The following is a 15,647-nucleotide window of genomic DNA, read 5'->3' on the forward strand; positions in this document are numbered from 1 at the left end:
TCTTCATAAAAATGAGTGAGAGCGAAGTGCAGCAGCGTCTCGTTAGACAACGAGGGACATTAAAAGGAAAAATCACTCGAATGGAAACTTTCGTCAATCAATTCAGTGAAAGTGAAGGAAACATTCAAGAAGTGCGTACTCGTTTCAATGCATTGTCTCGCATTTGGGTGGACATTGAGCAAGTGCAAGATCAGTTAGAAGCTGAAACTGGTTCATCGCAGGATGACGTCAGAGACGAATTGGAAACGGCGTACTACAAGTTGAGTGCCCGGATGCAAGCTTTATTATCGCAGCATGATAAGGTTCAAGCGGAGCATGATGCTGTCAACACATCGCATGTCACAGCAACCCGGCTCAAACCTCCTACAATAGAATTGCCAACGTTTGAGGGTGATTATCGGCACTGGTTGTCCTATGAAGACACTTTCACGTCCTTAATACACAATAACAAAGACATCGCTTCCATTCAGAAGTTTCAGTATCTACGTTCGTCGCTCAAGGGCGAGGCGTACAAGCTCATTCAAAACTTACCCATCACGGAGGCAAACTACGCAGTTGCCTGGAAGTTGTTAGTGAGTAGATATTCAAACAAGATGCTAATCGCATCGTCGTGCATTCATGAAATATTGCACATCAAGGCAGTTAGCAAGGAAAGTGCTCAGGAATTGCGTTCCTTTGTGGGATGTGCGACAAGCAACTTGAATGCAGTAAATGCGTTTTACACAGATGTACCTTTGGCGGACATGTTACTCACTCAGCATTTTGTGTCTAAGCTAGATTCAGGAACTAGGAAAGCGTAGAACTGCAAAATAGCGAAACAGATTTTGTCAGCATGGAGGATTTCTTTTCGTTTTTGGAAAGACGATGTCAAGCGCTGGAAAGCATTCAGCCCGCACCAAGTGAAGTAAATAAGCAATCAATCAAACCTCAACATTACAATGTAAGATCAAACAAGGGTTTTTCGAAATCTTTCATTAGTACCACTAGTGCGAACTCTTGTTTCTTTTGTAAAGAGCAGCATGCTCTCTTTAGGTGTGCATCATTCATCGCCGCGACTAACAAACAGAAGTATGATTGTGTTAGAAGGAATAAACTCTGCACGAACTGCTTATCCAAATCATATACTGCGTCTATGCAAGGCAGGTTCGTGTAAAAAATGTTCAAGCAAACATAACACATTGTTGCATAATGATGGTATATCAAGAACGTCATTTTCCAGCACAGAATCTACGGAAGAAGGCAAGAATGAAAATTCTCAAGCAACGCAAAATGAGAATCAATATCAAACTCCACAAGCTTCTTATTGTGCACTCAAAGGGCATCATACATCACGCGTGTTACTTTCCACGGCAGTAGTAAAGGTCAAGAATCATGCAGGTCAATGGATATACTGTACAGCCTTGCTAGACAGTGGATCCCAGAGCCACTTTGCGTCTGGAGAGTTGGTTCAGCGTCTCAAACTGAAGAAACATCCTCAGCATTTACCGATTCAAAGCATAAACAATGCTGAGTCGCAAGCAAATTTCAAGGTTGATATTCAGTTGCAATCTAGAATAAGCACATGGCATTCCAACATTGAATGCTCAATATTGCCGCGGCTCACAAGCAACATACCTTCACATCGAGTCGACCGAGCATCAATCAAAATACCAAGACATGTAACATTGGCAGATCCGACATTTGATGTGCCAGCAAAGATAGATCTTTTAATAGGCACCCAGATCTTCTTCGAAATTCTCAAGCCTGATCGCATAACACGTTCAGTTGATTTGCCGATTCTACAAAACACTGTATTCGGATGGATAGTCGCAGGACGCATTTCACGACAATGCAGTGGAAACAATTCATCGATATCATGCTTCCTTCGAACGGAAGAAAGTCTCCACCTACAGCTTCAGCGATTTTGGGACCTTGAGGAGATATATACCAGGCATAGAACAAAGGAAGAAATCAGCTGTGAGCGTCACTATTGTGAAAACACGGTGATGGACGAAACAGGCAAATTCATCGTTCGACTTCCACTCAAAGAAAGCCGAGAAGCATTGGGCGATTCACTTCAACATGCCACCAAGAGATTTCTCCAATTAGAGAAAAGACTTGAGCATCAACCGGAACTAAGGATTCCTTACACAGAATTCATGAATGAATATGAAGAGCTAGGTCACACGGTACCTGTAGGACAATTACCGATGTCTCATGACCACAGGGTAGCCTACTATTTGCCACATCACGCAGTAATCAAACCAGAGAGTTCCACAACCAAGGTTCGTGTTGTTTTCGACGGATCGGCCAAAACCACAAGTGGCAAGAGCCTCAATGACATATTGATGGTCGGGCCCACCGTACAACAAGATTTATTCTCCATCATGACAAGATTTCGCACACATCCTATAGCATTCACAGGAGATGTAGAGAAAATGTATAGAATGATTAAGGTGCAAAAAGATGACAATCCATTACAGCGAATATTGTGGAGAAGCTCCAACAAGCATCCAATTGAAGTTTTTGAGCTACGAACGCTTACATATGGCACAGCTTCGGCATCATTCCTAGCTACTAGATGCTTACAGCAACTGGCAGACAGCGAAATCAGCAGGCATCCTCGCATTAGTAGTATCATCAAGGAAGACATGTTAGTTGATGACGTAGTGAGCGGAGCACAAGACGTAGCTGAAGCATTGCAGATTGAGGCAGAATTAATTAACATTAGGCAGCGTGGAGGATTTACTTTGCGTAAATGGTTTTCGAACAGCACGACAGTGCTAGAAGCAGTTCCACCAGCCATGCGTGAAATGAAGCTTCCAGTCGAATTTCACGATTCAGAAGTGAAGACTTTAGGCTTATCTTGGGATCCTATTGCAGATAAATTACTGATCAACAGCAAAGCTTCTGAAGTAGCGAATAACGTCGAAATATCAAGCACTAAACGACAGGTAGCATCAGTCGTTGCGTCAATATTTGACCCTTTAGGTCTCATCACTCCAATTGTTATTACATACAAATCATTTCTTCAACAATTGTGGACATGCATTGTTCAGTGGGATGAAGAACTTCCACAAGACTTGAATCAGAAATGGCAACAGTTGCGGAGACAACTCCCTGCAATTAAACACATCGAAGTCAATCGTTTTGTTCTAATTAATGGAAGAGTTAGAAATATCCAAATACATGGATTTGCGGATGCATCTCAATATGCTTACGGTGCATGTTTGTATGTGCATTCAACTAACCACAAAGGTGAAACAGCAGTAAATCTACTTTGTGCTAAATCACGAGTAGCGCCAGTCAAGAAGGTGACATTACCTCGACTTGAATTATGTGCAGAATTACTCCTAGCAAGATTAGTCCACAAGGTATCACCAGTTTTACGTCTGAAGGTAGACGAGATACATCTCTGGTCGGACTCACAAATTGTACTGGCATGGTTAGCAGCACCATCCAACAGATGGAAAACCTTTATAGCCAACCGGGTAGCAGAGATTCAAGACATTACGCAAATTAGCGATTGGAAACATGTTCCTTCAGCAGATAACCCGGCCGACATAATTTCAAGAGGTATTGAACCCACTTCAATACAACATAGCCATTTATGGTGGCATGGGCCACATTGGTTAACAGGTACAGAAGAGCATTGGCCACTTAAGCAGCAGCCAAGGAAAGTAGAAATTCCGGAGGGAACAAGCATAACGGCAGTATCAATTTGCCAGAATTCGCTTGAGCAAACAATCGAACGATTCTCCAAATTATCGAAATTAACTCGAGTGATAGCTTTCTGTCAGCGATTCATACATAACTGCAGTAAAAGGAAGTCTTTCAACAAATGAAATGCAATCAGCATTGCATTCATGCATCAAGACTGTTCAGCTATCAAGCTACAAGTCTGAAATTCAAGATCTTCAACGGCACCAACAAGTTTCAGCCAACAGCACATTGAAGAGCCTGCACCCATTTTTGGACAGCAACAACCTTCTTCGCGTTGGAGGAAGACTCAAGAATAGCAATTTGACTTATGAAACAAAACATCAAATTATTCTACTTTCGAAAGGTCACCTGACACAGCTTATCATAGAAGCGGAACATTTGAGACAGCTTCATGCAGGATCACAGTTATTGTTGTCATCCCTCAGGCAACAATACTGGATTGTACGAGCAAGGCGTACAATCAAGCAAGTAATTCACAATTGCCTCGCATGTTACAAGTTGAAGGCAACCACGGCCAAGCAACTCATGGGTCAACTTCCGTCACCTAGAGTCACACCGTCAAGACTATTTCTCAACTCTGGTGTAGACTATTGCGGACCTTTTCTGTTGAAATCGGATTCGCCACGCAGCAAGGTTCATCGCAAATCATACGTGGCTTTATTCATTTGTCTAGCCACCAAGACTATACATTTAGAGCTCGTCTCCGATCTCACCACAGACGCATTTATCGCAGCCCTGCGAAGATTTACATCTCGTAGAGGTAAATGTGCCAATCTGTACAGTGACAATGGCAAGAATTTCGTCGGGGCAAGAAACGAACTTAAAGAGCTACATAACTTATTTTCGTCACAGGAATTCGCACAAAATATTCATGAGTACGCGAGTTCTGAATCCTTCAAGTGGAATTTCACTGCACCTAACTCACCACATTTCGGAGGAATATGGGAGAGTGGAATACGCTGCATGAAGTATCATTTAGTTAGAGTAGTAGGAAAGTCAACATTGAATTTTGAGGAATTTGCAACTTTGCTCACCCAAATAGAAGCATGCCTAAATTCAAGGCTTCTGACTGTTTTATCCGACGATCCAGAAGATTTAAGTGCTCTCACTCCTGGACATTTTCTCATTGGTTCAGCCCTTACTTCCTTTCCCGAGCCAGACCTCACTGACCTCCCAGGAAATCGACTGTCCAGATGGCAGAGACTCCAAAGCTTTCATCAAAACATTTGGCAGCGATAGTCGAAGGAGTATTTAAACGGTCTTCAGCAACGTTCCAAGTGGACGAGCGTCCAAGAAAACTTCAAACAAGGTTTGATAGTTGTCATCAAAGACGACCACTTACCTCCCCTATCGTGGAAATTGGGAAGAGTCACAAGCGTCCAGTCAGGAAGAGACGGCTTAGTGCGAGTGGCCACAGTGCATACAGCTTCAGGGATCTTCAAGAGATCGATTCACAGACTAGTTCCACTCCCTCAGTGCAATAAGGACGGAGATAAGTGAATTTAGTTGGCCAAACGTTGTTTGACCAAGAGAGGGGAATATGTCTCAAGTCATAATTGATATGTTTGATATTTGTAACAATAGATGTCAGGGGAATTCAGTTTTGTTTTATGTTTACTCTCGAACAGAGAGAGAGAGAGTGACGCTCAGTCGGTTCGCGAGACAATATGGCCGAGTGTGCGTGGTAATTTCATTCCGTCCATCGCGTTGCATTGCAGCAAGTTTGTATATACATGTAATCTTTGGTTTTAGTCAATATATCTTCGTTATTATCAGTGAGTGTCATTTGCAATCATCCGAGTCGAATCACCTTATGGATTTCAATATGGTCCTCCACTCCAGAGGTATGGGTTTGTGATAGCGACACGCAGTAAGTACTATCATTTTCTTTGGCGTGCATCGTACAAATTAGACAGACCCATCTCGGCCCAACAGGCAAGCACATTTTGGTTCATCAGTGGTCACACACAAAACATTCATTTTGGTCCAGTGACCGGACTCAATCATTTTGTAGGTTAAAAGTGGTATTAAAAGTGGGTTATTGACTTTCAGCTTCCCCTCAGGGAAGTAGCCCAGGCAGAGACCAAGAACTCCATGCCGTGGCACTCAGCTGATTTGCTTCTGAGATTTCGGTTGAAAAATCTGCTTCTTCCGAAACCTATTTGATATGAGTATCTTTCTTAGAGTCTCAAAGCAATGCATTCACTTCAAATGTTAATTCAGACTGAGTAGTTGTTCAATTCTAATTAATCTGCATCTTGATGAATTGACCAATTAATATTAAGATTCTATACAAACACCTAATACTGGGAAAATACCTTATGATATCTTCATGATCTTGATATAATATCAACAAGAAATAAAGAGAGAGAGAGAGATAGAGAGAGAGGGAGAGAGAGAGAGAGAGAGAAGGATAAATAAAAAGCTTGAGGTGTTCCAATCAATAGTGCCTTATAATTCCAATTGTAAAACCCGGGTTCGATTCCCGGAGTGTGTGATTTCAAGTGGGAAGTTTTTTAGCAGTATATTGCATTAAGCGGCTGGCACCCAGCTTCTAATAAACAGCATACTTTGAGCAGCCCTGGGAGGTAAAGGTAGCCGGAGAGTGTTGCTAATCACATCACCTCCACGAATGTCGAGATTGTTACCACAGTTCTGCCGGTGTATCTCCCGGATCGTGGACCGCCTTTATGGCAGTCACCCGCTGCTAACAGCCAATTAGGCCTACAGCTGCCAATCCTTTCCCCCTGTCAGCAGGAAAAGAGGATTTTGTCAAAATAGTCGTTGTGCACTGTGAATGGAGGCCGACAGATACAGATTCATTACTGCATGTGGGATAGAACCTCCACATCCCTCACATACCTTCACACCACACACACCTACACTTCACGCCATGTTTAGCAGTAAAGTTTAGTCTACATGTGTGTATGTTGTGGATGGATATAGAGAAGTATGGCGTAGTTGAAGGAGACTAAAACCTGTATCGAGACCTTGGACCTGGATCTGCTCGTATAGTACCCCAAAATTGCCCTGAACGAGCGGCATGTCGCTTGGTTAGTGTCGTTATCTCTCAGTTGAATAATTTATGGGGTTAAAATATTTGGAGGAAGGGTGGTGTAGGAGGAATTCAATAATTCATGGAATAAAGCAACATATTATAGGCCTATTAAGGAGTTTCATTCGATCTTGTACCCTTCTTTAGCAGGCAGCAAAACTGACTCTCAATCGGAAAACTAATACCACACAACGGCCCTCCTTGATGGCGCAGTGGTAGCGTCGCCGCATTGTAAGCAAGGGGTCGCGAGTTCGATACCCCATGGAGGTTCCCACTTTAAGCTGTAGGTCTAGGCCCGATTAGCTTTACTGTGCATAAAGTGGACTTTAAACAACAACTCATCATCAACATTGTATGAAATTCCAATTCCAAAGACATAAGGTTGGCACCTGTGGAGAAGAATTTCAACAGGGAAAATGAACTATTTCATAATTAACAAGCTCGTTTCATATTTATACTACGTTGTTGATGAAGTTTTGAAAGTTACGTTTAATTAAGAGAAGCTAATTGGTTCATGTAATTTCTTGGATACTTATCTAATACGTATATTCACTTATCAAAATCTGCTTTATTCAGCAGTTGCTACTTGGGCGTATGGGACACGTAGAAAACTTTTCTCCGGAAATTTTAACCCTTTAATCCAAAATCTTAAGCCATGAAATTCTTAGCTTTTGTGATTCCCTTTATCTCAGCACATCATGTAACACAAATAGTTCAAGGATAAGTGAATAACGGTTTATCTTTTATAGTACATACATCGCATGAGTTTATGGAGAGAAAACTATGAGTTTAGGAGTGCTAGAGATTTAGTTAGCCATGGGCAAGAATTTAGCTTTGGCTACCAGAATGTCGTTCCAACCGAAACAAAAATTTAGACTTCGTAGTTACAAGATGAAATAAGTCATCACTACATATCGACAAGTGCAAAATTTACAGATATGTATTTATTACTTATTTGTCAAGTTTCAAAAGAGATTATGACGAGTTATGGATGACGTGTTCTAAACAGAGTAAACTAGAAACATTACCAATTGTTTCACTAACAATTTTTAAATAATATTTGATTTCCAAAGACATTCTGATTTTGTAATACTTCTCTGGAAGGATACGAAATCTGAGAACAGGATACTACTTCAATCAATTATTTTTAACTCAAAATATCGTTTAAATAAGTTGATGCGATTATATCATTTTGCAGAGATGCAATATATTTTACGACAAAAATAATATTATCTGAAGGACATAATAGAAAAGTAGAAATTATGTCGATGTAGAGTAACGTCTAAAATAAAAATTGTTGAATCACTAATAAATATTACAACAGGTACAAGAAGGAGCGCATACAGAGATAGGACGTTTCCTTCGGTTTGGAATTCCTTTACTTGGTTCATCATGCATGAACAGCCGGATCTGAATTGAGAAGCAATTGAATTTGTATGTGGAAGTAATAGAACCGATCTGAGAAAATCAGGATGAAAACTAAGGTTTGCTCTTCTTTACGTTTCGAAGGCAACTTTTCTAGTCTACAGTGAAGATGCAGGTCTGTAGCCGAATGATGTAAGTCTGGTCTATTGCCTAAACATATCAAATAACAACACCTTCCTGCTCCCTCATATTTATAATTCTTCCAATTTAGAAATATCATAATAATGAAGTGTATTTGTAAAGTAGTAAGAAACAATATATCATCTGATTTGTATCATTAGAATTTCTAAAAAAATCCTAGCCTTTCGAAAGCTTTTTCAGGAATTAGCTTCCACAATTTTTTTCCCGTTCAAAACATACCTGATAAATACGAAGAAAAAGCTCTCTTCCACTCGCATACTTTCGAAGGTTTGCGCTTATGCCCCACTGCATTAAATTTGGAACGTCAGTTCCGCGAATTTTGTGGTTCTTGTATATATATATTTGCTGGTTCACTTATATACCTTCGTTTTATATGGGCTTATATATTAGCTTAAGTACACATTATTCAGTCTGATACAATTTTTCATTTCAAACATGAGTAACAAGATTTTTATATGGCTTTCATAACAGGTCTGGTTTACAAGTTGGTAGTTTTCAATATATGACAGCATTTATAAGCTTCTCTACGTCCAATGAATGAATGAGAAAATTTAGCTTTTTGGGTGCCTGGGCGTTTTACACCCTTCCATGTATTCTCAAATGTAAAATGTTTGGTGAGAGTTGAAATGGATGTAAAAAGACCCCTGAGAAAGGTTACAAGTGCAGTTGTAAGGGGACTTGAAAAGGTTGTAAACAGTTTCTTAAAAAGGATAGACGAATAACTTTCTTGGAGACCTTGGAAGAAAACTGCTTTTCTGAAAATTCTAGCTTTAACAATGTATCTCTAGAAAATATTTTTCCAAGGATTTTTTTCAAATCCTACCTCACAAATCTAAACTTGCTATATTGTCTGCACAGTGAACTAAAAGAAAAATTAGAACAACTGTTTCGATTACATTTTGTGAAACAATTCGTTTCGAGCCTCCCCGATGGCGTACTGGTAACTTGCTAACTTCGTCGCCTGATAATCAAGGGTTCCCAGGTTCGACACCCGGTGGAGGTACATAGTGGTTTGGATTCCACTTTAAACTCTAATTCTAGTACCGATTAGCGTATTTGTGAATAAAGTAGACTTAAAACAAGAAGTCAATCAATGTATCATTTGGTTTGGACCAAGAACCTTTCTGGAGTAAGGAAGTTTTGAATGTTGAACCCCATTCACAAGCTTCAGCACATCCTCCAAAGGATCATCAAATTAGTGTCACATGTTGGATATCTCATGGTACTGTCTTTTTCCTCGCCCGAGGACAAAGGAGTCCTTAGTGCTATTGTATTGATCCCCGCCGGACATCCGGCATTTTATAACGGAGACAGATTGTGACGGAGCGCTGCTTGACACCTACAATATTTATAATCCGCCACTACAGGCAGCAGATTTCCGCATTGAAACATCTGCCGCAAAGACCGTCATTTCAGTGCAGCCTAAGTCAAGGTGGGATGAAATCTCTCTCAGATAGGAGCACTTGGGAAAATCGTTTGAGCACAGCCAATAGCACATGGTTTCTGAGTTTCTAATGCGTCTAAAAATCAGATTAATAACACTGTTCTATACATATTTTGTTACAGAAATTAAAGTACCCATTCCTTACTAATCTGAGCATGCAGAACACGGAAATGACATTAAAAATGTTCGATTGACTTTCGTTTTGGTATAACAGAGGAGGGAGAGGGGGCACCTTGAAGCGACTCAGCTCAACTCGAGTACATATGCCAACAATGCTGACGGTCTGGCACTTGTAATTTCAGCATATCACACCATCTTTTGCTGTTTCAGATCCCTTCAACACTGCCCAGTTTGTATTCAGTTGTGTAGTGTTTCCAGAGTAGCAAAGTGGCAACACTGGTGGATGTTTGGAAACGCAGCATTCAAACAACAGCACTCCATTCAGACATGTCATGTATTCCGGAAAGAATATCACCACCTTTGGCTGGTAGCGAATCCCACAAGAAAACTAACAAACTAACTCTCTAACCTTCTTAAACCCAAAGGTTTATGGCTGCAGCAACACAAGCATCCATCTCTCCTTATCCTGGGCAAGATCAATCCTATATTTTCCATCCTTTCCGATTTCCTTTAGGTCCATCGATCTTCGTCTTGGCCATCCTACAGGTCTCTCTTGTCATCAGGTTTCCCAACAAGAATCCCTTAATCCACAAGGTAAAACAGGCCGAATTAAATGACCTAATTAGGGACTTAAGCCGCGCGTCAGGCTAAGTTTGCAGCATGTTTTGTGTATCAATCCGCGCGAGAACTGATCTCAGAATCTTCCGTGCCAGTTTTTCCTCAACCGCCGAGCTGCTTACATCGCAGACACTGAGAAAATCCAGGGGCGTAAGGGGTGTTCCTTCCACATAGTGCACCCAATAGTCAACCTCACTTGCACGTAGTACACCCTTAACTGCAGACCAACGAGGCTCTGGCGACTGGCCCCATGGCCAGTATAATTTTGTTTGTGTTGTCCTGTGTTTTGTCCTTATTTGTGCTGAGTGTTCTTTGCAGCCTCGGCTTTTAACGAAAGTCAAAACATTTTAATATTTTATGAATTTTATTTAAGCAACGTTAGAGTTGTTATGTGTAATGGTAAGGGGCTGGACCCCATATAGTGTGACGGGTGCAAAATAGCCTTAGTGCTGATGCACCCAAAATTTTAAAATAAAAAAAAAACTGAGAAAATCCACAGTATTGCCAACCGCACAACACATCAAAACCCGCATGCATGTCAAGTGGAATGTATTTTTGCTTCTCTTTGTCTCCTGAAACATAAAATTTTAAAAGTACTTTCTGCGTATAGCCTATATGATTTAGTAAATGTGTCATTAATGTAAGAGCGAAATAACTTCTAAACATGAGAGCATGTGTGTATGTTTCGAGCACGCAAAACGAAAAATAAACGGAGATAAAAGTAAACAACAATAGGCCCCTCTTGAATTTAATGACAAATTATTGTTTTTGGTTTAGAAAGAAATACATTTATGTAAAACGTGGTTGCTTCGTCCGCAATACATCCGTCCCTGTAAGACACACGCAATTCAAGATATACCATCAAAAAAGCATGATTTGTTATTGGTGATATATACAATCAGGTGCATTGTCTGCTGCTATTACTCTGGTTTCAATGTATGAATCACTTCACTAAACCAGGATTCAAATCTTGGTCTGTCCATTTCTTGCTGATAATCACCCTTTCTTTGCGCGGAACAGTAAATATGCGCCTTCAACAAAGCTTTCATTGCCGCCAGTGGGTGAAACAATAAGCCTCCCCCTTCCCCTCATCGTCGGTTTCTTCAGCCCTGGCGGTGGTTTTGCATGGTGGTATTCTTCCATGTTTTATTCCCCCTTCCCCCACCCACCGAGTTGAAGGACGTCTCGTCCAAATAATAAACATGTTTCTTCTCACTGCAATATATTTTAATACCGCGGAGATTATTTTGTAGTCAAACAACAAACAATCGTTTCCTCTTACTAAACTCAAACCGCAAATCATTCAAGACCCGTGATACAATTCGTGTGCACATTCACCTCACGCCCTGTTTTACTTTGATCTTGTTGCCTCAAGAAGGATTATGCATTTAAAACAACTTGCTTGACTTTGAAGAGCATTTCCCTTCAGATGAAGCCCAAAATAACATTCGGGTAAAACCGCGCGCTGAACAGGAGATTCAGCCATTCTCGCCGCTCTACAATAAACATAGGGTTAAAATAGTGGGATGTGCAACACTGGTATCACCTATTCCACGCGCTCTGCAACGCATTCAGTCTCGCTCGACTCGCTCTAAAGTTTCAGTGTCTCTTCAACGCAATACACATTGCAGTTGGCGAATCTGCGGTTCTAAGTTCGTCTGCACAGTGATTGCAACCAATTAAGTCCATACCTGCTAATGGATGTATTTTTTTGTCTGTATATTACAAATTAAATAACTGTTTTCTTTAAGTATGCAGTTGTGTCGGAATAGAACCCGTCTCAGTGGAACTATATTCTTGCGCGCACGTTTGGATCTACATATGCGAAAACCTGCTGCAAGGTTGACTTGACGCTTGGCTTAGAACTTCCCAAGAATATAGCGGAATTGTTGACCTTATGGCTGCAGGAATGGAATCACATGGCGGATGATGTGAACGTACTACTCCCTACAGACAAATAATTTCTTCCATTTTTCGAAACGAAGGGGACCTGACTATGCCATGACAAAGTTTTTTTTGCATATATTTATATATCACATAAGACTGAAGACTGGAGACTTTTTTTATTGATTCCTCCAAGTTCTGTCTTAAAGCAGTCTTGCTGCACAAAGGTAATGCTCCAGCTTCAATTCCTGTTGTCCATGTAGTTGACATTAAGGAAACGTATGAAAACATGAAAGAAATTCTTTGGAGATGGTGGGTAAACTGCATGGATTGCATTTCGACAAGTGTGACATAGTTTTCTGCGGAAAAGGAGAGCAAAGAACTATGGACAACTCGTGGAGAATCTTTTGACGTCTTACGAGAAGACTGGATGGGAATTCAATATTCAAAGTATTACTTAACAACATTTTTTTGTTAGTGCTTTGCTGTTATTGGTTTTTACTCTTCAAGGGATATATTCCAGTAAAGAAGGGAAACTTTCTCCTGTACAACACAAAAAACATTCTTGTCGAGGATTAAGTAACCATTTAATTCAAGGCCGTCGCAGGATTTTTTGTTTGGAGGAAACATAGAGGTATGCTTTTCCCGAGTTAAGAGAACTATCATAAAGCATCACTATCACTAAGTTAATTTCAATAGATGCTTAATCTGTCTTTCACGGCAACTCTCATCTATATCTCCACGCAATAATTGAAACATTTCACCGAATAACCCTGTATGGCACTTTTGGGAATTTGCTGAGTTACCGGTGAAATCATGTTCCGGCCCTGCTTCTACAGGCTACAACCTGGCCAGTCATAGGGTCGGTTGTTGCCCAAAGATTGCTACTATGCTTGCATATTTCTTTATGTTGTTTCTACTGCAAAGATCCGCGGTGGCTCAGTCGGTAACGCGTCTGACTACCATGCTAAAGGTCCTGGGTTCGATCCCCGGCCGGTTCAAATCCGGGAACTTTTCTAACTGTGGAAGCGGCCCCGGCGCCCACCCAGCGTCGAATAATATGGGTACCTGGGGGAAACCCTGGGGGGTAAAGGCGGTCAGGGGCGTGATGCTGATCACATCACCCCCACTCACGACCGGATCATGAAAGTGTGGGCGTTACCCCCACACCCCCTATACGCCTTCATGGCGTTGTGCTATGCACAGGGGAACACTTTACTTTTTTTTTTTGTTTCTACTGCAATCCAGTAACATATAAAAGGTTTTATCCGTTGTTCTCGCATTCACTGAAATATGCCATACAGCGTTATTCGGTGGAATGCTTCAGTTCCAAAATTTAATTTGTATTAATTCTTCCCAGATATCGCGAAGAGGAGGGGGAGCAAGTACACCCTGGTCTCCATTTTCAGGAGTTCTTAATATATTTATCAAGTTATGCCCAAATCGCTTATGGTTAATTGTTATCTAACATGAATTATGCTTATGTTGAAAATAATAGCCAATGCATTGCTTATGGGTAAAATGAATTATGCCGTAACTTAAAATTAAGAGAAAATCTTAGAAAATAAAGTGCATATTCGTGTTCAGGAGCTCAGTTGCAGTAAGAAGCAGATATGTTTCCATCTGTAACAGAAAAAAAGTGAAAATTTGTAGAACGGTGTAATTTCTGAATTGATTCTAGTTTTATTTTTTATGGCATTTAGCTGCTGAGCTCCAGTAATTGACGTACAATTGTGGCATACAAACCTATATTACTACTACTACTACTACTACTACTACTATTACTACTACTACTATTAATAATAATAATTTTAATAATAATAATAATAATTACAATAATAATATAACAACATTAACAGTATGACGTAACAATAAACAATTATTGCTATTAGAGGTGTAGTAGTAAATATTACAAAACAGTAACTTGAAATGTTAATAGCTTGCTGTTTCTTTGTTATTCTACATCTTGCATGTCTAATCCGTGTAATTTTGTACCTTTTTTACGTGATTTAGTTCAGTAATAACTTTTACACTATGCTGAACACTTCAAACAAATTATTATTATTAAAAACAGTAAGCAATTATTGGTCTACTGAATTGCTATTTTTATGCATTGTTATTGCATTTTTTATAACGAATATTCGTAATTTTCTCATTTAGCTATAAAATTTACTGCTTTTATCCATCCAATATTTAAATTAAAATAATATTTACTCCAGGAAAGGGTTCATGAACTTTATTTTCTTGTTCTGGGTTTTAGTGTGAAAATGCTGAAGTCAGAACTCTTGCAAGCTTCTTGCACGAAATGTATTACTATCGCTATAACTTTAACTAACAATAAAAATTTGAAGGCCTTCATTGTCTACACAATTCATTTAGTTGTAAAGGGTTTAATATTCCGTATAGTGGCGAGTGTGTAATATAAAGGGGCATTGCTAAGTCTTCGTCGCTGTTTTACTTGTGAAATATTTCATGTACTGTTAATCGTTTAACGGTAAAGGCGTTGCATGTAGTAAAACGACCCAGCGAGATCGCGGCTACGGCCTGGAACAAATGATATTGCGTGTTTTTTGTTTAAGATGAATATGTTGATCCCAGTTTCATTACATCGTGTTTTATAAAACGGCCGTCGTAGTCAATAGTAGGTTATGCTGTACTGGAGATTTCAATAAATGATTAAAATAAATAGACAGTAAAAATAGTAAACTTGAAACGTAAATGGGAACACGATTTCTTTCTATTTTGGTGGCCGAATCACTTGCCAAGAAATGCATCGCTGAGTGCTCTACCAGGAAATTATCTGCAACAATTAAGTATGTGTTAAATTGTTATGCTGTTCCCTAAGATAGGACACAACAGCACGTTGGTATTACCTCAAGAACTTCGCAACTGAGATACGTGTAGACTTTCTTGAAGATTGTGTGGTCTTAGGTAACCATGTACATATCGAAAAATTTATGCAGGCACACAAAACTAAATCATAACCCTTCCTTTGACCAAAAGTACTTCTGCGTTGCGAAATTGTGTAACAAGGATCAGCTTTAAATTTTAGAGTAGAAGATTTTGGCTTTGCCAATAATATGATAAACGGAATTTTACACAACCGATTTATGGAATGTTCAAATTATTTATTTATTTATTTATTTATTTATTGCGTCATGTTTATCATGGCGAAGTTAAGGCTTTGTAGCCTTTTCTACCACTTAACCATGTTTACAACAACATTTAAACCATTACATAGAAAGATAAACATTAAAA

At 39.8% G+C, this 15,647-nt stretch overlaps 2 protein-coding genes across 2 annotated transcripts; both read left to right on the forward strand.

The window, feature by feature from the left end:
- The first annotated feature begins 1,070 nt into the window (after window positions 1–1,070).
- LOC145980155 (uncharacterized) lies at window positions 1,071–3,824 on the forward strand. The gene has a single exon (XM_083113196.1). It carries the CDS (start codon window positions 1,071–1,073, stop codon window positions 3,822–3,824), a length of 2,754 nt encoding a protein of 917 aa, XP_082969322.1.
- A 1-nt stretch (window position 3,825) lies between these two features.
- On the forward strand, window positions 3,826–4,941 carry LOC145980156 (uncharacterized). The gene has a single exon (XM_083113197.1). It carries the CDS (start codon window positions 3,826–3,828, stop codon window positions 4,939–4,941), a length of 1,116 nt encoding a protein of 371 aa, XP_082969323.1.
- Window positions 4,942–15,647: the final 10,706 nt, after the last annotated feature.

The sequence above is a fragment of the Lepisma saccharinum genome, chromosome 27 (assembly GCF_977018435.1).
Source record: "Lepisma saccharinum chromosome 27, izLepSacc3.1, whole genome shotgun sequence".
Classification (NCBI taxonomy): Eukaryota; Metazoa; Arthropoda; class Insecta; order Zygentoma; family Lepismatidae; genus Lepisma; species Lepisma saccharinum.